Here is a 24,544-nt window from a genome sequence, read left to right on the forward strand (position 1 = left end):
AGGGATGACTAAATTTTTTAAGGTCTTACATTCCCTGAGATCCTAAAACTTAGTCAGCTGCTTTGCTTTTTGCTGCCTCCAAGCATAAAGACAGCACACACAAAATAGGGGAATATTGATTCTTAGTATTGCATGAAATTAAAGTCTACATTTCTCTTGGCTGCTCTCTTGGAATATTTCTTGTTTTCACTACTTTTTGCAATGCATTCTTGGATGGCCTTCTCTGTGAAAGATAAGTGATTCTGCTTTAGAACTTGGACAAAATAAAGTTACTTAAGTCAGCACATGTTTGCTGCCTACTGTTTGGAACAACTTGTGGTGCTTTATTTGGTGTCTACCTACAGCTCACTAGGATTTGGAGCAGAGCTAATGGGAGCTGTTTTGAGAAGTCAAGGATGTGTTTTAGGATTAGTTTATTTATTAGGAGATGTGCCATACTAGTTTTCTCTAACTAATGGTAACAGGGTGATTTATCAGTGTTAGACTTGAGTAGATAAAACCAGATGACTCAAGCACCAGGCTGTGAAAGGCCAGCGCTTGAATCACCCCTCAGGAATTGTCTGGTATTTTTGGCATTCAAGACGTGAGAGTATTGTTGTTGTGCCTTTATTTTCTTTTTCGTAATCAAGCTGCTATAAATAGAGCAGTGTCCTGGACACTCCCAGAGACTTTTGGAGTATTTAACTACTGGCTTCTCAGTGTGTAAGTTGAAACAGTTGAAAATTCTGACATCAAAACTGGTATGGCTGCTTTAAATGGTTACAAAGGTCATCTTTTTTTCCTATTCTTTGAATGACAAGTCCAAACCTCACAGCTTTTGTATTTAAATCGCCCCACCACTAACCAAAATAACAACTGTAAAGATTAAATTTACCACTGTGGGAAACTGGAGCCCTTGTTCATTCTTTGTTCGACTGGTCATATCGCAGCAAGACGCAGGTACACACAGTTATAAAACATGCATACTTCTATGACTACTACCAAAATCTGTTTTATCCTACAACTCACAAAACACAGTTCTTACGCTGACATTGCCAGGGAAACATGTCATGCTCATCTCTACACTAAAAGACAAAAAAACAGCCATCTGATGTAGCTAGTAAAGGATTATGTTCTTTTTAGTATTTACCATGAATCTGAGTGCTCTCCAGTGAAGTCTCTGTTGAGTTGTGCTAGCTGTGAGCATCTATCATAATCTCTCTTTCTACAGTCTTTCTTTAAATCTCCTCCTTGCTCACTCTCCCTCCTCCCCCATCATGAGTGTCAACACCCCCTGCTGCTGATTGGCTACGAGTGTGTTGTGTCACACGGTCCGATCCACTTTCAACAGCGTTTCTCAGAAATTGCTTACTGCACCTTACATTTTGCTTGATTTTTCTTAAAGCAAAGCATCATTTCTCATTTCTCTCTTTTGATTATGTTGGCCTGGATATGTTCTGGGCATGTTCTTGAATGGCCATTAACAGTAACATTTGAATAGAGTTTTCTCTTCTGAGGTATTAATTTTTCAGGAATTAATGTGTGTATTGTAGAGTTGATATGGAGTTCTGGCTATATATACTGTGGATATATCTTTGGATTGGCTCTAAACGATATATTGAGCTCTTTGTCCTTCTGGTTACTGGTATCAAATTATTTCCCTGCTGGACGCTTAATTGTTGGCTTGTCCATTTGGTTAAATGAACCGTCTGGTTCAGTAGGTTTGAGGCAGATATAATTGAGCTGGTGTAATTGGAGCATGCTTGAAATATTGATCTGTGAGATGATGTGGGGAATCCCACACACTGCTGCCAAACAACAGACACTGACAGCAACACCGTTGTGACAGAGCCAGTAAAGATGGGAGCACTGTCTCTTTCTCGTCTTTCTCACGTATTTCATCATTGTATCAGCTTAGTGAAATTGCAATATGTATATGAGCTGTCTCTGTTATGTTATAAAATAGGTTCAATTGCATCATAAACAGTTGTGAAACAAGAAGGATTGGGGCTCAGCGATTATATTGAAAACTGACAAGTGTTGTTTTTAACTTAATTTAATAAAACAGAAGCAAACCTTTTTTTTTTTTTTTACTGAAGCATTTTCTTTTTTCCGCTTAGATTCAAAACTGAGCAACAAGGTTCCTTTTAAATCCAATTTAGAGCGAGTGCATATTAATTAGGTGTGTAATGTATATATGCATTCTGTCTTTCCAATACGTTACAACAACGATGTAAAAAAAAAAAAAAAAAAAAACGTGGACAAAAGTCACTCTTTGTAAACTTCAATAGATTTGCTGAATGCTCTAATATAACCAGTCATTTACACTGTTAATACCCTGATGTTGACCGTGCGAGAGCACAGGTGAGGTCTGAACAGCACACGTTGCTATCTGTGTTTAAATTAAACTCATTTAAGCCTTGCCAATTTAAACCTTCAAGCGCAAGAAGACACGAAAGAGAACTCTCGCGTAGGGCTGGGCGATATATCGCATGACATTATCGCATTAATTATCGCAGCCGATACGTCCGTGATAATTAATGCGATATGGCTCAGCTTGTCAGTGAACTACGGCTCTGTGTAGTAAATGCCGCTCCATCTGAAAGCAGGTGATGGCGATTTACTACTAATCAAGGAACCGGCTTTACTGACGAGATGCGCATAACAATGTCATGCGATATATCGCCCAGCCCTACTCTCGCGCACACGCTGATTTGTGTGTCCTCTCATCTGAAGCACGCAAGCCGCTTCTCAGACTACACGCAAATAGTGAGTTCTCTTCCAAGTCTTGCGCTTGAACGGACAAATTCACACAAAAATTGTCAACATGCCCATCTTGGCGAGTATCCTAGCAAACATAGTAGGTAAACAATCGAGAAAGACAACGTATGTGTACCAGAATCAGTATTTTGGATCCGTGCATTGTCTTAGTGACAGCAGCCTAATATTCCTGCTGTCTATTAAACAACACAAGACAAGGAAATCACTCACTGCTCTTGACTGGATAGGTTTTGTAGCTTTAAAGGTGCAATGGATGATCTGGGAAATGGTAGCCTGCTAGCATTGAAAGCATACAATCCCACCCTCCCTGCAAGAAGCGATTGCTTGCATACATAAGTATGTGATTCTGAAATGACTCCAGTTCAGAAGTTGACCTGTTGAAATAAAGGAAAGAATGCACTGTATTTCTGCTTTATTCATATGCGATTTCAGGACATATCGGCAACACAGTCGAATCTCACTGACGCAGTGGAATGCAAACACATTTTGACTGACAGGGAACAGTGGTATAATTTTTTTGGACTAAATGCAATGATTGAACAAACATTTTATGGTCCTATGCATCCACACACAATAAAATACATTAAGACCACTTAACATAGTGATTGCTATCAGGATAGACTTTCAACCAGAACAAAAAAAATTATAATTCTGTTATTAATTTATACAGTGAGGATTAAATGTAATGCTATTTTACATTTGATTTTATTAAATTTCTGTACCTGAAAATTACTGTTAGATGCCAAAATCACCTGAAAAGGAGTTTATATATTTGCTCTGTTGCATTTATTTGTGCTGGTGCTTGTAGTTTGATTATTTCTTATTTTCTTCATTTTTCCCTGGACATAGCATATGCCGAACCGTAAAGAAACCGTGACCCTAAAACTGTGATAAAAACCAAACCGTGAGAAATTTAAAACCGTTACACCTCTAATATTAATTTATATCAAATAACATCAAAAGGATTTAGTTTAACAATAGATAAATCGATTTTTTTTTTTTTTTTTTACTGTGCTACAGGTAGTTGCGTGATCGTTTCTGCATATTTTAAAATGCTCCAATGAACACTGATGCTTTTCAGTTGTAAAAAGCTAAACAACCAGCTTCTAGACGCATAGAAATTCTTTGACCATTATTACGTCTGGCCTCAATTATATACTTGCCAGTAATGATTTAAGTGACATGATCTCGTCTTAGTATACGTTAATGCCATTAGTTTTCAATGACTAACAGTAGCCTGGGGCTGACATGCAGAGTGGCACACAGAGCAAGTCTTGACTCATGTCAAGCGTGTTTCATGCATTTACACTGTCAATTGTAGACTTGATCGAGGCTCGAAGGGATTGCCCTGAGGAAACTGCCGCATCTGTCATAAACTCTGAGCTTTCTACACTCACACAACCTCATCAGTCTCTCTCACACCGCTGTGACCAGACTGTAGCTTCTGAAGTGTAAATCATGTTTGTTTTAGAGCCCTGGGGCCATTTTTGCACTCGTTTTTTAAATGATTAAAGTGAGGAATCGTGTGAGTGAAGTGGGTTCGTGATCAGAGTAGAAATGCTGTTGTCTGGAGGCAGAATCTCATGTCTGGGACTGCACTGCTATGCAGCCGATGGGCAGCTCAGTTCAGCTGCTGGGGAATCAGCTGTTGCCTCGGCTTGTGTTCCACCAGATTATTTGACCTTTGACCCCTGACCTGCCATTAGACTTGTGTATTTTTTTTTATGTTAAAATGCATTAAAATGCTGTTCGCAGTTTAGTATGCGGAGTCAATCATAAGTGAGCCATTCGCAGGTTGATTTCGAAGACGCACAACTTCGAATTAGTGTTGTCAAAAGTACCGACTTCGGGTACTGATCTTTTCGAGCGCTGTTGAACGGATTCTTACACACCTCTGATTGGCCATTGTGTTCACGCACTCAACATATGTCTCTGATTGGCCATTGTGTTCACGCGCTCAAAATATGTCTCTGATTGGCCATTGTGTTCACGTGCTCAAAATATGTCTCTGATTGGCCATTGTGTTCACGTGCTCAAAATATTTGTCTGTGATTGGTTACAATGATCAACGCTTCAAAAACATGTTGTAAATAGACATCTTTGACGCTCTTCACCAAGCGCTTACACAGATACACACGAGAGCGTTTGAAAGCAGGTGTCTATCAGGGGATATATTAGGGATCCGCTGATAGATGCTTGCTTTCAAATGCTCCCTTTTGTATTTAAGCACTCGGTGAAAAGTGTCAAAGATGTCTATAGAGGGTATGCATTAACATAATTTTCCCTCCAGACAACGCCCTCTCATCCGGACTGAGTGGCAAAAAAGCTGCTGCATGACTGGATTTAATGGGGGAAACTGAGAAAACGCGAGTAAATCAAACCATTATTTGTTTAAATTACAATAACAAGTGTTGACATGTAGCCAGGAATCGTGTTTCCTGACATTTAAACGTGCCTGATTACGACGCCGGGGAAATACATAAAGCAAATTTGCTTGTGAATGCTTTATATAAATACAATATAAGTAGGTCTAAATCCGGGTGATCACTTATCAGTGTTATAAACAATAATATTTTGATAATTGGTCAAAAAATGTATCCGTTAAATCTGATTGTTGCATATAACTGAATTAAGAATAATTTATTGATATATTATTTTAATACATTACTCTTTTGGTGTGTTACTTTAAAATAAAAGTGTTCTTTTATTTTATTGGCTTGTATTTTTTAAGTTCAGATTCCATAAAATTATTTAATTTCATTAAAAAGTCAAATATTAATATACAAAACTAATTTGAGAAATTAGTAATTAAGAAAGTTTCGGTTTTCGGCCAAGTGCATCCAGAATTTTCATTTCGTTGCATCCGTATTTCATACATTGCATCATTAAAGAAAAGTAAACAGTCAGTAATAAAATATGAACAAATAAACAAATTAGCAGTAGCACAAATAAATACAACTGAACAAAGTTCAGGTACAGAAATTTAATCAAATGTAAAATAAAACTGCATAGTTTTCTTTTTATACATACAATGTATATTAATCCTTATTAAAGTTACAAAAGTTTCTTTTGTTCATTGATTATCATAAAAGACAGACGGCAACAGGTTGATTGGCTGCTGTCATTAAAGGGATACTCCACTTTTTGGTGGACGCAGCGCCTGAAAATAGTCCCCAGCTCAGTAACTTCCAACGTGACCGGGACGAAGTTTGTCTAACCTATTAGACCTATTTTCAGGCGCTGCGTCATATCATTACGCCTGCTGGACTCATGGTACTGCAGCAAAGTTTCTTGATTATTACGCAGGAATGAGAGTAGTTCCTAGCCATATCAGCCTAGAAAATCGCAACTTTACATTTTCCGTCGGTCTTAGTACACGATGTAACTACAGAAGAGTCAAGTTTTAAATAGGAAAAATATCGAAACTCTTTGGTCATTTTTTTTGCGAGAGATGCTAATGGTCTTGTCCGATTCAATGATCTATGCTAAGCTATGCTAAAAGTGGTACTGCCAGACCCGGAGATCGGCTGAATGGATCCGAAAACGGTAAAACTCAACTGTTTAACTCTGGGGGAGTTGTAAAATGAGCCTATTTCCAAAAAAAGTGGAGTATCCCTTTAAGACCGAATGCACAGATCCAATATACTGTACGCGTTTTCTTTCTCACTTGTTTACGTTCACTTAAGACAAAACTGACTCTTACGAGGATATTTTGACATCATTTTGTGTGTAATTGTCCATTCAAACACAATAAGACGCGAAAGAGAACTCCATTCAGTATATGAGCGGCTTATTTTTGTTCACATGCTTTGGATGTGTGCGCAGCACAGAAAACGCTGCACAAGTGCCAAATTGAGTTATTTTGCGTCTTTTCACGCTTGAATGGTCACATTAAAATGCGCACACAGAAAGCAATAAGCAGAATTGGACAATGAATCAATGAAACTATGAATTTTCCTGAATTGGACATGGGTTATTTAACAGAGGTGTAAACGGCTCATTTTGTCAAAATTCACTGCTCTGAAAAGCACATTTGTTCACCTATGTGATTCGTGTAGACCTGAAGTGCTTGACTACAATAGCGGCTAGTGAGCCTGGCAATCCTGTTTCTGAATGTATTTATTGTTATATTTCAAATATTTTAAATTAAAATGAAATATTATAAAGTTATTTTGGGAACTTTGATTGTTCAGACTTTTGCTAAGAACTAGACTTTTTGAAACTTTAATTGAGTAATTATGCTCTGTGATTAAGTTCGTAGTGTTTGATTTATTCTCATTCTGCTTGTTTAAACCTTGAGAATGTTGAAGTGCTGCTCCATATTCAGCTTCACACTCGTGTCTGCCTTCACACTGTCATAATGGATGAACATTAGTTTTCTGCAGTTAGAGATTCCTTTAAGGTTTCTTGAAATGTATAATCTCAGCTTCACCCTCTATGGGCTGTCCATTGTGTTTATTTAAAATATCTTTGCTATTGTTTAAAGTCTGTTTCTTTGGACGTGTTTTAGTCACAGACCGCTGCATTTGCATGTGTTGTTGACAATGGCAACAAAGGAACTAGACAGAAAAAGCACTGGAGTCTCCCTTTAATCACAGTTCAGTTCTCAAACATCTGTCGTGAACGCATATCTGCATTCACAAACAGTCAGTATCATGCCTATTAGATGTTCTCTTGCCCATTGTACGTTTATGAAATTCTATAATCATCTGAGCTTCTTCAGAGCAGAATCAAAAGAGAACGCGAGTTTTTCGTGTTTTAGCTAAATAAACTATTTTGGAATCGCTTTAATTTAATGATTTAATAGTTCTGCATAGACTTTTAATTATTTTCATAAAGTCTCATCCACTCTGCAGCATTTTGGTCAAGCTCCACCCTCTAAAGACAGGAAGCGGACATATTAAACAACAATCACAGTTGTTTTTTGCTTCCAGATCCTAAATTTTCAATTGTGGAGAAGTCAGCCAGTCATATTGGAGCTTGTAACCAATGTTCCCTCTATGCTGCGCACATGTGCGCCTGAGCACTTCTGATGTCGCGCCGCACAGAAAAAATAAAATGGCGCGCAGAGGACAGACACGTGTGGGGAAAGTCATTGTAAATGAGAAATAATTGCAGTGTTCTGGTCAAGCGCTGTAGAGTTAGTGTCGCTATAGTGTTAGAACCGGTGACGACGGTTTACAGGTTTCCTAAAGAGAATGATGTGAGGCAAATCAGGATTATTATAATGATTGTGGACGAAATAGATCAATGTGAGAGGCAACGCAAATGCATAGTCGTGAAATAAAACATCAACATGATTTAATGAAGTGGCTTGTTTAAGTGGTGGAAATAACAGATGATGTGCACAGCACGGTAACAAAACTCTCTTACAATTACACACCCAGCACAGGTGTAGCGTGCAAACTCAAAATACCTCAGTTAAAAATGTCAGTTTAAATAGGTTTGTGTGTGGGTTTTAGGGATGTAAAAAAAAAAGAAAAAAAAAAAGAATTTGCATATTTATGTTTCTTGAACATATTTAGCTAAATGCTTCGTTTTTTTATATTATATTATATTATATTATATTATATTATATTATATTATATTATATTATATTATATTATATTATATTATATTATATTATATTATAAAGCCTAATAAAGGGGCCTCAAAAAGGGGATTTTTTTTAGGGTGCCTTGGCATTTAAAAAGTTTGAAAACCCCCTGATATAGAGAATCTTGCAAATTAATAAGCAATAAATAAACTTTTCAATTTGATTGATTAATGATGTCTGTAGCCAATAATTGAGCGTACAAAAACACATTGTTTGTCCCAAAACATCTTAATTTAAAAATTTTTCATATATTTATATTGTTATAATATTATTAATATTATTATTAATAATAATATTATTATTATTATTTCTATTCTATTATTATTATTATTATATAAAGACTTCTGAAAAAAAAAAAACCTTCTGCATGAGATTTTTTTTTTATTTTTTTTTATGATTTTTAAATTAACAAAATTAACAAAGCATAAAGCTTGCGATTATTGGATGGGAGGCGTGCTACAACTAATCATCAACTGAAGTGTTCTTCAAAATGATGATCGATTCAATTATGCTCATAAAATTATTTATTGTTAATAGTAAAAGTCCGACAATTCATCATCAGCACCAAATTTCCTGATCATGGCAGCTCTGTTTGTGTTGCTGGGATTGTTTTTCCCCCTGTGTGTTTAATGTAGGTTCACGTTTGTACTGTACTGTACTGTACTGTGTTTGGATCTTCTGGGGAAGTGAGAGAACAGGATTCCCTCTAGTTTCAACGAATGTATGTTCCTCTCACCCTCTCTCCTGCCCCCACCAGCCCATCCTAATCATAATAAAACGTGAAGAGACAGTCTAGCGTGAAGAAATGTGCGTCCCCGAGCACACTCGTTCTGTCGCTCTCATCGGGTTTATTGGGGCAGAAGGAGAGGTTGCGCTGGAGATGAGACCCCATCCTTCAAGCACTTGAAGAGAGAGTGAAAGGGGGCAATAGGACAGAAGGTGTGGCCGCTGTTACTATCAGGCTTGAGGCATGTTCTGCTGTGATCATACATATTTTAAGACTTGCCAGCCAATAGGATTCAAGATAAGTGTCACACGCAAAATGGATGGAAACAACGAAGACTATAAACAAATGGACAAATGTATACATCGTGTTTGGTTAAAGTCCAGTCTCGCACTAATAAGCTTAACAGCTCAGTGAGGCAAAGACGCTCAAATCATTTCAAATACTCCAAAACCCCACAAATGGCTCTTTAATCCAGGCTGCTGTTGGCCATCGAATGCAGGAAAATTAGGTGCTAAATGTTCTCTGAGCAGCTTAGCATAATCATTATTCCCTCTGTTACAATGGCATCATATTACAGATCTGCTGCTGTTACAGAGTCATTAACACTGCTGCTTGTAAATCAGCATGCTAATGTTGTCTTTGAGAGACGTGGCCTGGGAACCGTCTCTTGTTTGACTGAAATGACATTAGTAATAGTTTAATTGATTGATGTTTTGATAAAATCCATGTAGTTCTGTAGTTTTAGTTAATCTGAAATGGTTTTATGACAGGGGTAACTTGCACTGACTGAACAGTGTTACAGGTGTAGTTAACACAAAAATGTACTTTGTCGTCGTTTATTGACACTTGTGTTGTTTCAAACAACTTTCCAGAATGTCCAAGCTGCTCTTTTCCATGCACTGAAAGTTGACTGCCTTCCAAAAACAGAAAAAAGCACCATTAAAATAGTTGGGCTGCATTTTCCAGAACTTAAAGTTGGCACGAAATGGAAACTGACCCTATTTCCTAAATGCATATTTATGATTTTATTGCGAACAATTCATCCTTTCATGTGTTCAGCATTCCAGTTGTTCAATCAATGGCACTATCCACACCAAGTTCATGGGTTCGAATGCATGAACTGATAGTAATGTTTCCTCTTTTATTTTTCCGGTGAAATGACAGACTTCTCCCTGGCAACGTATGCTGGACTTCTCCAATTCTTATCACAAACCTTTCTTACAATGGTCTTCAAACTCTCATTTAGATCTGCCTCCATCCAATCAACAACTGGTGAATTGTATGTTAACATACATAAGAAATAATTTGTCGTTACTTCCGTTACATCGTGTCTTTAAAGGGATACATCAGGATTTAGCATTAAACTTTGTATCAGTAGAAAACCTGTAGTATTTTCAAATTACCGTGCTTCCCTCCCTCATATCCCCCCGAGACGAGAGATTTAAGGTTTTTTTTTTTTTTGTCTGTAAAAAATCCTCAGATGACGCAAAAATCGTCATTTTGCGTCATCAGAGGATTTTTTGGCCAGAGGCTAGAAACTACAGCCAGTAGTAGGAGCTGTTCTGCATGTTTTCAACCCGCCCATAGAGGGTGGGATCTCTCTCACAGAATGTACAAATAGTGTCAATCAGCCATCTTTTATTTGGAAGCTAAGCTAACAGGTTCTTATTCTGTGGAGAAAGCTGAGTAGTAGGGGTTACCATCCTCTTTTGTCCGTCGAGATCGTCCAAAATGACCGGGATTCTGCTTTTGCTTTCTGCAGTCGCCATTCATTGTTTACATGCACACCTTTTGTTTCAATCTAACTGAATTAATTCCGATTGGTGAATCTGAATGTAATGTTTACATGAACGCTAAACAAGTGATGGGTTTATGTGCGTTTTAACATTGCTAAGAAAATTCCCGCTCCTCGGTGAGTGATAGCCTACGAGACCGGCCTGGCGTCTCACAGGTGTCGCTCATCAGTAATCACGCCACCGGCCTTGCGTTGTTCTCCCGCGGCCCTCAGTCTCGTCCTGCTCGCCACAGTAAACATAATGAATGGCGAAGTAGAACGCAAAAGCCGAATCCCGGACATTTTTGGCGATCTTGAAATCCCGAGCAGACTTGTCACAGAGACTCACTAGTAGCCTAGCCTTGTTGTTTAATTGCGCTCTTACCAGTAGGCGTGGCTTGGGAGTGGCAAGTGCATTCTGGGAGTTGTTGTCTTTCATCCACATGAGCCACAAATACATTTTCTGGCTTTTCTCAGTCTAGAAGGCTCCAAATTCTAAAATAATTTCACATTTCTACTACATAAATGACCCATTTTAAATACACATTCATCTTTACAGAGGAAAAGACCAAATTTAAGTTGTTATTCACTGATAATTGTCATTGAATTATTATGTCAATGACAATTGGTGTCTATTATGACATTTGTCTCTGTGATGTCAGCTTCTGCACACAGACTGTGCACAGACCTGCGACATTCATTGCTCTGTAGAAATCTCTTCAGTGGACTCAGCCCTGCTGTTGAGTCTGTTGTTTGTCGATACCAACAAACATCATTTTTAATAGTATTTTGTGCTGGAGTGCAAATAAAAAAATAATACTGAAAGAGATTACCAAGTCAACCATTTTTCATCAATCAAGTCTTATTTTTCTTATAACTGTTTAGATTCAGAACCAGCAATGCCCAAACACATATGAATCACTTTTCGGATCGGTTCTTTTTATAATGAAACGGTGAATCAGGTTAACAAAACAGTTGGTTTGATTCACTCAGACAGTTCAGTAAGAAAAGTAACCAAAGTACCATGACATTAATTCTCTTTTCCTCTCTCTAATCTCTTGTGAACTGGATTATGAGGCTTTTCCTGTTTCCACAAAAGCTCACAAGATAATTACAGTTTTTTCCCCTCTTTTTTTCGAAAAAAGAGGCCAGAGTGAATCAGATTTTCGAACTCTTTTCTCTCGAGTCCATATATATATATTTTTTTTTCAATTTCACTTAGCATTAAGGGGAAAAAAACTCTCCTTGATTTCCTTGAGGATTGATGTTCTCAGTTTATCTCCGCTTTGATTGTTGTGGCCTGGATCGGCAGCGCTTGAGAATTTTTAAGCTGCGATTTTGTTTTTTGACCACTGAAAGCTTAAAGACAGTTTTCCAGAGAAGGAGAGCGCTGTGCCTTGGAAAAGAGAGAGAAGTAGGAAGCGTGAGGGAGCAAAGCCCTGAGAATTTTTATTTTGGCCCAGTCCTGCCCCCTGCCTTCACTCTTAGCCACCCCAAACGCCCCCTTCCCCCTCCCTCCCTCCCTCATTCACACATTCAGGAAACAGGGGACCCTGCCAGAAGCCCTTTCTGTTTCCGGGAATCAGGCCCACAGGGCTGCTGTGTAGTGGGCCGGCTCTGACGTGAAGGCTATTGTTCCCGTGCGGAGCTCCATTGTGGAGGGGAAGGAACAGCAGCAAAAACAAAAAACACCCGCGGAAGGAGCTGAGAGGGAGGGAGGACAAGATGTCTGAGCTATTTCTGTAAAGAGGCTCCTTCCCAAAGTGAGGTCCGCTCGCTGATGAGATACGGCGGCTCTTGCGTGTTCGGCTGCAGAGTTTATCTCTGTGATCTATCTCAGTACTCTGCCATGTTAAAGGATGACGCACAAATTCAAAAATACATGTGACTCATGAGAATGGAGGATCTGATGTCTGTGGAAACATGCAAACTTGTGTTAGATGAAAGCCTTACTGTACACAACCAATGTCTTTTCCGCTCTGTGGTCAAGGGCAGAAATCCCTGCTGGAAAAACCAGGTCACACCAGCTTAACATGTTCAGACTGCTTGAAGTGTAGTACAAAACTACATACTTTTGTTCTTGAATGAGACTTTCTATTTGTTTGGATACTTTAGGGGGCATTTACTTAAGACCATTTACACATTTTTACCTTTACAAGGTCGGGCACCGAAGGGAATACTTACAGCTGAATCTTATCCTTGTATAGTACATGAATCCATTTGCAAGACACATCAAACAGATTTTGGGCTGCACAACCGGCAGGGGAAAGTTTAGGGTGATGGAAAGTCAAACATAAATTCATTATGCAACACCACCAATAGCAGTGCACACAGTATATAGGCAGTTACAACATAATGGTGACATAAAGGAGAGAAAATTGAGACAGAACTGCAAAAATAATGATGTAATGATCCCAAGCAAACAAGACATAAAAATAATAATGCATAGCCTCTGTGGGCTTGTTTGGATATGTCTGGAAACGGTCATTAGTGGTGTTTGCTGAGGCAGTATGTCGACCAGTAGAGATTCCACTATACTGTTTACCTGTGCTACTAGATTATAACTCACTAGAATATCAGTAAATAGTAATTGGTTATGTAGTAGGCCTATATAAAATATCTCTGGGTTGAATTTCCTGCAGGAAGAGCTATTTGTTATATACACTCTCCATAATTTAACTGTCACATACCATGATGTAGATAGCATGGTTATTTTGCTCACCTCTTACTTTTACTTGATCATTTATAATATATTAATAAAATGACCTAGATATACATAAATTGTGGCATCGTGAGAGGGTGCGTCAAAGAAGGGAGGTATGTGCCGTCTAGGTGATTGCATAATATAATTTAGCTTATTCTTTAACTAATTATTTACTAAATGAATTATTTAAAATCAACTTTTATATTAACGTGTATAAATATTGTAGAGATTTGGGTGGTGGGCTCTTTCAACATGGGCTAGTTAGAAATTAGTAATTTTATGTTTAATGTTATCCTAAAATAATGTTCATGTTTATATCACACATTGTACATTGTACTACCTTTTAAAAGTTTGGGGTCAGTAAGATTTTTCTTTTTCTTGTGTTCAGCAATGATGCATTCAATTGATCAAAAGTGACGAATACATTTACATTGTTACAAAAGATTTCTATTTCAAATTTCTATTTTCTATTCATCTAAAAAATCCTGATTTATTTTTTTACAGCACAACTGTTTTCAACATTGATAATAATAAGAAATGTTTAGCTAAATCAGCATAATATAATGATTTCTGAAGGATAATGTCACTGAAGACTGGAGTAATGATACTGAAAATTCAGCTTTACCATCACAGAAAAAAAATAAAAATTTAAAATATATATTAAAATGGAAAACCGTTATTTTAAACTGTAATCATATTTAACAATGCTACTGGTTTTACTGTATTTTTGATTAAATAAATGCAGCCTTGGAGACTTTTCTTTCATTAAAAAGTCTAACCGATCTTATTGACATTAAATAAGTCTCACCGACCTTTGGAATGGTAGTTGTACCACTTTTGAAAAACAAATTGCTATTGTTAAACTTCTATTAGCCTTTTTTTTTTCTAAATATACGTTCTTTGTCTTCCAGGTTTCCCAAAAAAGCGAGCAGGTGAGTGCCGTTCCTCCTTCCTGTTGCTCTTTCCTAGTGAAACGCCCTCATAGTCCCAGAGAGAAGACAGACAGCTAATGGCGGTTTTCTGCAGACAGCGATATGGGCAGGTTGAGGGTAGACACAACACTGATGCTGCCGCTGATATGAACACAGTGACACAGAATGGAAATAAAACTCTCAGATTCACAGCATTAACTCAGGCGGTAACACTTACAGGCGGTCTCATTTGTTAACGTTAGTTAATGCAACATGAACTAACAATGAACAATACATTTGTTACAGTATTTATTCATCTTTGCTAATGTTAGTTAATACAAACCCAGCTGTTCATTTTAGCTTGCTTATTTGCTTGTGAGCAGGACCCAAAGCGTACACTCATCAAATGCAAATTAAATAATGGCAAAACTCACCAACTTCTAGGAATTACAACATATTTAAAATCAAGAATCATAAGAATCATTATTTGTGGCTGGTTGCATAAACTGCTTAGACTAGTCTTAAAAATTAGTATTCTAAATTGTTTTCTTTACGGCTGATCCTAACTTTTTAAAGTCAGTTACATAAAAAGGTAGATCGGTCCAATTTGAATTAGAAAAGTACGACTGATTACCTCTTAGTTAACTGCTAGTTGGCCAAACTAATTCTTAAAGGGATAGTTCACGCAAAAATGAAAATTTTGTCATTACTTACTCACCCTCATGTTGTTCCAAACCTGTATGAGTTTCTTCTGTTGAACACAAAAGAAGATATTTTAAAGAATGTTGGTAACCAGACAGTTGACAGCATCCATTGACTTCCATTTCGAGTAGGAAAGAAAAAATACTGTGGAAGTCAATGGCTTACGTCAGTGAGTAAATGATGACAGACTTTTCATTTTTGGGTGAACTATCCCTTTAAGGAAGTCTTAAAGGGTTAGTTCACCCAAAAATGAAAATTCAGTCAGTAATTACTCACCCTCATGTTGTTCCAACCCCGTAAGACCTTCGTTCATCTTCGGAACACAAATTAAGATATTTTTGATGAAATCTGAGAGCTGGCTCACTCCTCCATAGACTTCTAGGTGACCGAAACTGGCTGGCCCAGAAAAGTTATTAAAGAGATCGTTAATATAGTCCAAGTGACTACAGTGGCTCAATCTTAAGTTTATCAAGTGACGAGAATGCTTTTTGTGCGCAAAAAACAACAAAAATAACGACTTTATTCCACTATTCATTTCCTTCTCTCTGGGCCTCGAGTTAGTTCACGTAGTGTTTTTGCGCAGCGCGTCTGTGTTACACGTCACCACGTAGGCTCACTATTGGCCGACGCTGGTCATGTGTGTGATGCGTGTGACGTACAACACAGACGCGCTGCGCAAAAACACTACTTTTTTTTTTTTTTTTTTTTTTGGTTCCCCAAACAATCTTTCAGTCACCAGTTCGTAAAAGAACCATTTTAATGTAAAGAACATTTGAATGATCTGAAGAACCTTCTTCCACTATAAAGAACCTTTTTCATGGAACCACCAACGCTAATAAAGAACCTTTATTTTTTATTTTAAATCACTATAGTGGCTAAGTTTATGCAACTGGCCCCTGATCGTCTTCAACCAATTGTTTTTTTTTTTTTGAGGAAAATTTATCATAATTTGTATCTAAGAACTTTTTTCCCCTTCTGAAGGTTGGGGATGGTACGGTTTTTAAAAGAAGTCTCTTATACTCACCAGGGCTGCATTCTTCTTCTTTTTTTTCTTTTTTCAACAATACAGTAAAACAGTAATATTATGAATTACAATTTAAAATAACTTTTCTATTCTTACATATTTTTAAATGTTTTTTTTTTTTAAGCATTCTTTGATGTATAGAAAGTTCAAAAGAGCAGCATTTATTTGAAATTCAAGTCTTCTGTAACATCATACACTTTATATGAATGTGTTCTTGTTGAATAAAAGTATTCATTTCTTTAAAAAAAAAAATCTTACTGACCCCTAACGTTTTAATTAATATGGAGCCCCTCGAGGGACTTTGTGGGGGAGGAAAAAATATATTTTTAAATGGTTTTGCGGTTTCTCGCAAAACGTTTGCATTCCCACAAGAAACTTTGCGGTCACTCGCAAAGAACTCAAAAAGTTTCTGGGGGGAACGCAAACATTTTGTGAGTGAATGCAAAGTTTCTCGTGGAGCGCAAAACATGTGCGAGATTTACGTCATTTTTTTTGAAGATTTACCTTCCTGCAAAGTTCAGCTCAAGCCCTGATCAAACACAACTAAACCAACTAATTACGATCTTCAGGAGCACGTGATAATTACAGACAGGTGTGTTGGATCAGGGTTGGATCTGAACTCTGCTGGTAGGTAGATGTCTAGGAACAGGATTTGGCACCCCTGCTTTAGGGGCTTCGTAAATTAAAGTAACATCAAACCAAAATTAAGAGGAAAAAAAATCGCAATGTGTCTTTCTTTTTTTGTGACCGGTGGGAAGATGGAGACTTAAATGGAATACGATGAGCTTTGCTGTTTGTTACAAGTGTGCAAAACAGCTAAATAATTGCAGTCATAGAGACAAAAAAATTATTTTAATTAAAATAAATGCAAAGTACAAATTTATTTTCTCAATTTACCCGGACAATATGCTAAAACCCACTCTGGGAAGTGCCATCTATAAATGTATCCCCTTTAAAGTACCATATTAAAGCTCAACTCAGAATTCACTTAATGGATGACTACGCAACCATCCTGACCCATCAACATGATGGCTCTTTTGTAATTGGTGAATTCACAGTGAACAGTAGTTTGCATTGTGTTGGTCAGAAATGTTTTGTCTGCTCTCTCTGGGCCTGTTTTTGGACATGGGGCATGAGTGTGACCTTTTGTAAGTGGATCCAAATTTCCTGTCTAGTTTTTGTGTGCTGCTGGATAAGAATAGCATGATGTGGCGGTGATGGTGACCCTTTTTCCCGTTTTTGTGTGTGTGTGTGCGCACAGGACAGGAAGTATTCTCAGCAAGGACCATCCCCCAGACAAAAAGCCCAAAAGCGACAAGGCGTCAGTCCCCCCCTCGCATGAGTTTGACCCCACAGGTAAGAACCCGCCTGTTTGTCTCCTCTTGAAAGACATGTAAATAATGCATAACTGTCTCGCTTTCTCGTTTTCTTCATTTCAAGAATATTTTGTGGTGCAAAACAAGAGGTTTCAGTGTTTAAGTTATTTAGTTTGAAAGCTAACAGTAACTGACGAAGTTAATCAGGTTATTTGTAATGAAATGCATATATCTGGGTTGTGACAGCTTGGATATTGTGCAGATATACTGCACATTGCTCTAAAGAGCAGTGAACTTGCATGTCTGTAGATTTATTGTTTGAGAGATTGAATGCAGACCCAACTTGTGCTGCTGGACTGCCTCAGTCTGTATAAAGATAATTACAGCAGGAACATGTCAAGCTGTGACATCAGAGGGACCACAGGGACCTCAATCATCATTTAAATGCTGGAGTAGCACCTTGTTTAAAGGTTTAACACTGACTTTGACTTTTGGCCACCGCTGAGTAATGTGACTCAGTGCAACACTTAAAGGGGTAGTTTACCCATAAACAATAAAACCTGTCATTAAACATTATATTATTGGCTTATCTGCAACATGCACTACCGTTTAAAAGTTTGGGGTCTGTACTTTTTTTAATATAAATGCTGTTTCTATTCTGAATTAAACAGCAACTGTTTTTAACATTTATAGTAATAAGAAATGTTTATTGAGCACCAAATCAGCATATCCAGGGGCCTCATTTATAAACGTTGCGTACGCACAAAAGAAGGCGTACGCCGCTCTCTACGCAATAATTGGTATTTATAAAAAGCAAACTTGACAGGAAAATGTGCACGCAAACTCTGACCCAGGCGTACGCACAAAAACGGGTGAAATGAGAAATGGCGACACCGTCGGCAGATGGAAGAAACACGTGAAAGTGTATGAAATTGTGTGAAACTGTAGACCGTTGTGTAAAAGAAATGGCAATACTGCCTCTCATAAATAACATGAAGACTTCACAAAGCAAGTCTTACAATTAACAGCCTACACGAACACCCGTTTGATCGAGCTGCAGTGTAAAACAAACCAAAGCAAACGAAGAGTACAACAGAAATGCAAATTAACACATATTTGCAAAAAGAAAAGTGAAATATGTTCTGCAATAATATTGGCATGTTATGCAATTCATCCTCATAACACATCTGTAGCTTGTCAGATGCAATCAAATGGATGGTAATAAAATGCCATGATGCCATCACAATGCGTAATGACGCACAATGGCTGATTTTGCGCTCTTAGAAGATGTGGCAAATGGAAGGATTCGAAGTGAACGCATCTTCAGACAGCAAGAAGACTTTGATGTCCGACCATTTCTTTTTTATTTCGGCCACGGTCCGAGGTTGTGAGGCTGCAGCATTAAAGGCGTCTGCAACCTTTTGCCACTCAAGTGCCTTTTTGGCATTAGTAATGGCCACACTGTGCCCTCCAAACAACATTTTACTCCTCTTTTCCACCTCGCCAAGGATCATTTCTACTTCACATTAAGTGAAGTTACGTTTCTTGGTTTTCCTCTCTGTGTTTGCCATGATTTCGCAATCGATGAATATTAACTTGTGGGCGTTTCACGGACTATTTATGGGCAACTATGGGCGTGACATGAAGCCGCAAAAGCTGCGCTACATTCAGAATCGATTGTGATTTATTAAGGGAAAACTGTGTAGGATGTGCGTGCGCACGGTTTTATAAATCCGAATATTTCTGTGCGTACGCACGTCCTATGTTTCATCCGTACGCCACTTCTGACGCAAATCTTACGCAAAGTTTTATAAATGAGGCCCCAGGGCTCTAGACTGCGTCTAAATGCTCGTATTTTGCGAACTTTTTTACTGTTGATGCGACTGAATTTTGTTAGAGGTCACACTGATGGCACTACCAATTTGCCTAACTAGTAAGCGCTGCTGTTCTGTTGCTCATAACATTCGATGACAAATGCACCAAAAGCAGAACGAACAGCATTACTCATTTGAACTGCGCCACGCGGACCATTGATCAGCTCGGCCCAAAAGACAGCGAGTTTTCCGATACGAAGCACAAATGTCTCGTGATTTTCAAATAGTTTGATAAAACAGCACTGACTTTCTCAACAAAACTGCTGCTAAAAACAGGATAAATATTGTGCCACAGCGATCCAGTTAGAAGGCTTTTCGATCCACAAATTGGATTTATTGTACACTAACTATAACCGTGGTGTTGTGGCAGAAAGGTGGGATATTCATATAGAATGCAGACAAGTATTTAAGGTAGTTTAAGGAGTAGTAGAACATAATTACAGTATTTTATAGTTTTTGTGCATTCGTATTTACAAATTGCATTTTGGCTACCGGTTTTCATAACAAATACCACAGACCAATTGCCAATTTTAATAGGAGTAGAGTCTTAACTCAAACAGTCAGAATATTTAAAGTTTACTGTGTAAAAATGTAAGAAATATAAGAAAGTGTTAACAGTTATGTGTTTTATTTTATTTTATAAAAATACATTTATATCCACATCTCAACTCAAGCTACTGTCAAATGTGGATTTCCAAGAGAGAAAATTATTAAATAGGATTAAAATTACAGTGCTATGGGCAGGTTGAGGGTAGACACACAACACTGATGCTGCCGCTGATATGAACACAGTGACTAGGAAATCAGGTGCTGGTGCCACTATATGTAAAACTTTGTGTCACCGGTGCCACTGCTCTCAAATGTCAACCTGGAGCCCTGATATTAGAAAGATTTCTGAAGGATCATGTGACACTGAAAACTGGAGTAAGGGGTTTTTCTATTCCACTGCACTACTTTTCCATTGTTTTTCGATGTAAAAGCGCTAGACGTTTTTTTCCCGCTTCTCTGACCTGTTTTTTTTTTTAACCACACAAACGCGCTTTGTGTGAATGGCCCCTATTGGCTGCTGAAAATGCAACGTTTTCCATCACAGGAGTAAATAACATTTGAAAACGTGTTAAAATAGAAAAAAGCTATTTTAAATAGAAAAAAAAGTTTCACAATATTACTGTTTTTACTATATCAAATGAATATAGCCATCATGAGGGACTTTCAAAAACATTACAAATTCTTACCGACCCCAAACTTTTCAACTCTGAATTACACTGGAAACATATAAAAGGTAACGTTAAATATTTGCTAAAATTTCTAACATTTTAAGTGCATATGGAACTCGACCCAGTTGTGTCAGTTTTGGCCAACATGACATTTTTAACAAATAGCCTTCTTGAAAACTGACATTTTTACTTTCATTATATAATTGACACTTTTCTCAAACTATGTGTGTGGTGAGGTTGCAGTGTAGTTTTATTTTGACTGTGGTGGTCACAAACGGCCAAATGTTTACACAGCACTTTTCCATACATTGAAAATGAATGAGAACTGAGTATGTCAAGCCTAAAAATAAAGTCTACAAGACTTGCCTGCTCTCATACGATAGCTTTGTGAAGGGACTAACATTTAAATTCACAAAAAATCTTCTCCTTCACCACAGATCCACAAACCTTTCAAATCTATTGCAGGTTTGAAATCAGAAATATGTGAAATTTAAATGTTTAAGTGCAAATGAGAGACACTTTTCATTTTTGACTGAACTATTTTAAACATTCTCATTTTGTCAACAGTTGGTTGTCATTTCACTACTTCTTTTCACTCAGTTTACCCTCATGGAGTTAATGTTACTTTTACTCGGCATACATCAATATCAAATGATGGTTCCAGACACGTGAACCAAAAGTGAGGAATAAAAAAAATGGCTTATTGGACAAATGCAAAATGCGCATGTTCACACTCGATTGGAAGAGATCCGTGGGAATGTATAATTTCTTTAACCATTGAAAATTTGCTCTTTGTATACTTTTCTCTACTCCTCACACATCTGTGTTTCAAACCTGGATTTGAAGTCCTGACTCATTTATAATCTTTCTTGGGATTAACTAGACATGACTGAAGTGATCAAATCAAGCACATCAGAGCCCATGTTGCCATGCAGCATGGAAGTTTAACTCTTTCATTCCCAGAGCTTTGGACTTGATATCGTTTTAGCAGCCTGGTTATGCCATTATGCAGGAGGCCCATCTCATCACAAGTTCCGGATGTTGTCACAGGCCTGTAATCCCTCTCGCTCTTCCTGCTGCAGAGACGCACAGCTGTGCGGCCATCGGAGAGGGAAATCTCATTTCATGATGACAGTTTATTTTAGTAAGGGATCTAGCTGAGTCATCAAGGAGGATATACAGGGTGTGTCTGAGATGGGGTTTGAGTCATCGTTTTATAAATGATTTGGGAGGAAAGGGAAGCATTGTCTGTTGGTCATGGATAAACTGACTGTTTGACAACCATTATTTAACCTACACCTTTATTTTTGTGCATTAAACCTTCAATAAGTTTACATTGGTTTTTTTCTTCTTCTAAATTTAGGTTAAAATGTATGTAACACTTTGTGTTCTTGTTATACATGTTCTAACTGTAGTAATAATAGTAAATTATGCATAATTAACTAACCCTAAACCAAACCCTATTCTTAACCCTACAGTAAATTAGTGTTATTATTTTAACATATTAATTAATTATGTTAATATATTATAATATTACTCACTATTTAAAGGGATACTTCACCACTGGCAAAATGAGCTTTCAATAAAACTCGGCTGCCTATACAGTAGAAAGGCGAATTATTATTATTATTATTATTATTATTATTTTTTTTTTTTTTTGGTTTAAATCGGTGATACCTGATAGAGAAAACCGAGAGAAAAAGCTGTTGTCTTCCCATTTGCCAAATAGGTAGGAAAACTTCAACACCCATAATGTACTGGGCTTGTTGTTGTCCAAGGCCACTCTCACCAGTCTGCTATGGATGCGCTTACTACCTCAAATACTGCCTTGCTTTAGTAGGAAATACTTCTTAGCAAACATTGTCATAATGGTGCTGACTTTTATCCTTCCGGGGTGCAAGAATCCGAAGAGTAAACGTTTAGAGGGAGTGAGATACTTTCAGTCTCCAGTGAAGGATCTAGCACATTGTATTCGGTTGCTAAAGGCTGCAAACTTCAAAGAATCGTAAATATTTAGAGATTTTCCAAATGAAAAAGTTCCGGACAACCACCCTAAGCAAAACATCGTCCTGTATAAGTAAGAAAGCTATTGCCATGGTGTTCCGTTTTTACCATGATTCAGTTTAAAGAGTAAACACAGTACGATACTGTTTTCAGTGATAAACCTACCCCTTACAATAATATTTTACGCTAATAACTAGGGCTGGGCGATTTAAATCGTGAGATTGTTATGCGCATCCCGTCAGTAAAGCCGGTTCCTTGATTAGTAGCAGGTGATGGTGATTTACTACTAATCAAGGAACCGGCTTTACTGACGAGATGCGCATAACAATCTCACGATTTAAATCGCCCAGCCCTACTAATAACCCTCTGTCGATCCGACTGTCCGTTGACGGGGATACAAAAATGTGGAAGTATAATCTGTAGTTTTCACAAAAGCCCTGGAGCTGTCAAAATAAATGTGAATTTCTCAGTCCACGTAACTTGGAGAACGAGTAAACAAACTACGACATTGTAACCATACAAAGCGGGTTAAAAATCGGTGAAGGTACACTGCAACAAAGACACCTTAAAATAAAGTGTATCCATAAATTTATAACCGACTCAAAATGTCCTGATGGAAATATGGATTGTGTTAATACAAATGAATACAAAATGTATAAATCAATACAATTTATACACTACCCTTCAGAAGTTCGGGGCTTCTTCAGAAGCCTTTCTAATATGCTAAATAAGGAATATATGTTGTTAATGTTGAAAGCAGTTGTGACCATTTTTTTTTTCTCAGGAATATTTGATGAATGAATTTCAAAGGAACAGCATTTATCTGAAATATAATTTTTGGGATAAACTGTCTCAAATCTGGTAAAAGTGTGACTTGTTTTAAAAACTGAAGCGATACTTGGAATAAGAAAAATTTTGATGTATTCTTGTATTATTATTTAATAATTTATTATTCAAATTGTATTTTAAAAATTTGCTCTTTTTATAAAAAAATTTTTTATACCCTTTTCCCCCTTATATGTAGTTTAAAAACTCAAATGTGATAAATTTGGCTGAACTCCACAAATTTCCTCCATACAAAACTTATATATCAGTTACTTTTTCTTCTTTTAATGAGATTTTTGTTGCATAATCGTATTATTTCTCTTGCTGTTTTCTGCTGTTTGTGTGTGTGTGTGTGTGTGTGTGTGTGCCGCATGTTTTCTGCTGTCAGAACTGCCTGTTCAGAGTGTAGTAGCCGACGGAAGGCCAGAGTCTTGCGGTAAGAGTCACTGGGTCACTGCCGCTGCTCTGGAGTTTTGCTGTGGTGTGTGTGTGTGTGTGTGTGTGTGTGTGAGAGCCTCATTCTTTCCCTTTTGTGCCCGCCGGACTATCAGACTCAACCTGCAACAATCCTTTAGCATGTCTTGGTGTCGGGCTATAAATTGGTGGATTTGGATTTACTCAAAGACCTGTTTAATCGTCAACAATCTTGGTCCTTTTGCATTATCGAGGTAACGTGCTGTGCCTTTTCCTCAAACACCTTAGCCTTTTTGCAACAGTCTTTCTCTGTTACACGTTGGCCGTTTTATTTATCTATTATATAGTGAGTTCATGCCTTTAGTTTTCTTTTAATCTTACTTCATAGCCATCTGCTTGATCTAAGTGAACAGAATGAATGAGCAGATGCTTGAAACATTTTATTTAGCCAATTCTTTGTGGTTAGTTGACCAAGTGCACCCAGCTCAAGTTGTTCATTAAGAATTTAATTTAAAATAAGCACATCATTTTCATACAGTATTTTGACAATCTACTTACTAGTTTTCTCACATGGGGGTCTCGTCCACTAACCACGCATTCATGCCTATTTTTGCGCATTAAACCTGTGCGAATGTTTTCATGCATCAGTTTACTTTTTCTCAAAATTTAGGATAAAAATTGTATAACCAACTCAGA

General features: G+C 37.5%; 1 protein-coding gene across 3 annotated transcripts in view; it reads left to right on the forward strand.

The window, feature by feature from the left end:
- Window positions 1-24,544, forward strand: part of arhgef12b (Rho guanine nucleotide exchange factor (GEF) 12b) — an 83,083-nt gene that overhangs the window by 20,232 nt on the left and 38,307 nt on the right. For 2 of the 3 annotated variants that reach the window (XM_084414020.1, XM_084414018.1), the window contains exons 2-3: window positions 14,473-14,493; window positions 17,460-17,554. In XM_084414020.1, the coding sequence (XP_084270146.1) occupies window positions 14,473-14,493; window positions 17,460-17,554 (116 nt within the window). The remainder of the gene's footprint in view (window positions 1-14,472; window positions 14,494-17,459; window positions 17,555-24,544) is intronic. The other variant, XM_084414019.1, reaches the window with a different exon arrangement.

Source organism: Rutilus rutilus (genome assembly GCF_951802725.1).
Source record: "Rutilus rutilus genome assembly, chromosome: 7".
Classification (NCBI taxonomy): Eukaryota; Metazoa; Chordata; class Actinopteri; order Cypriniformes; family Leuciscidae; genus Rutilus; species Rutilus rutilus.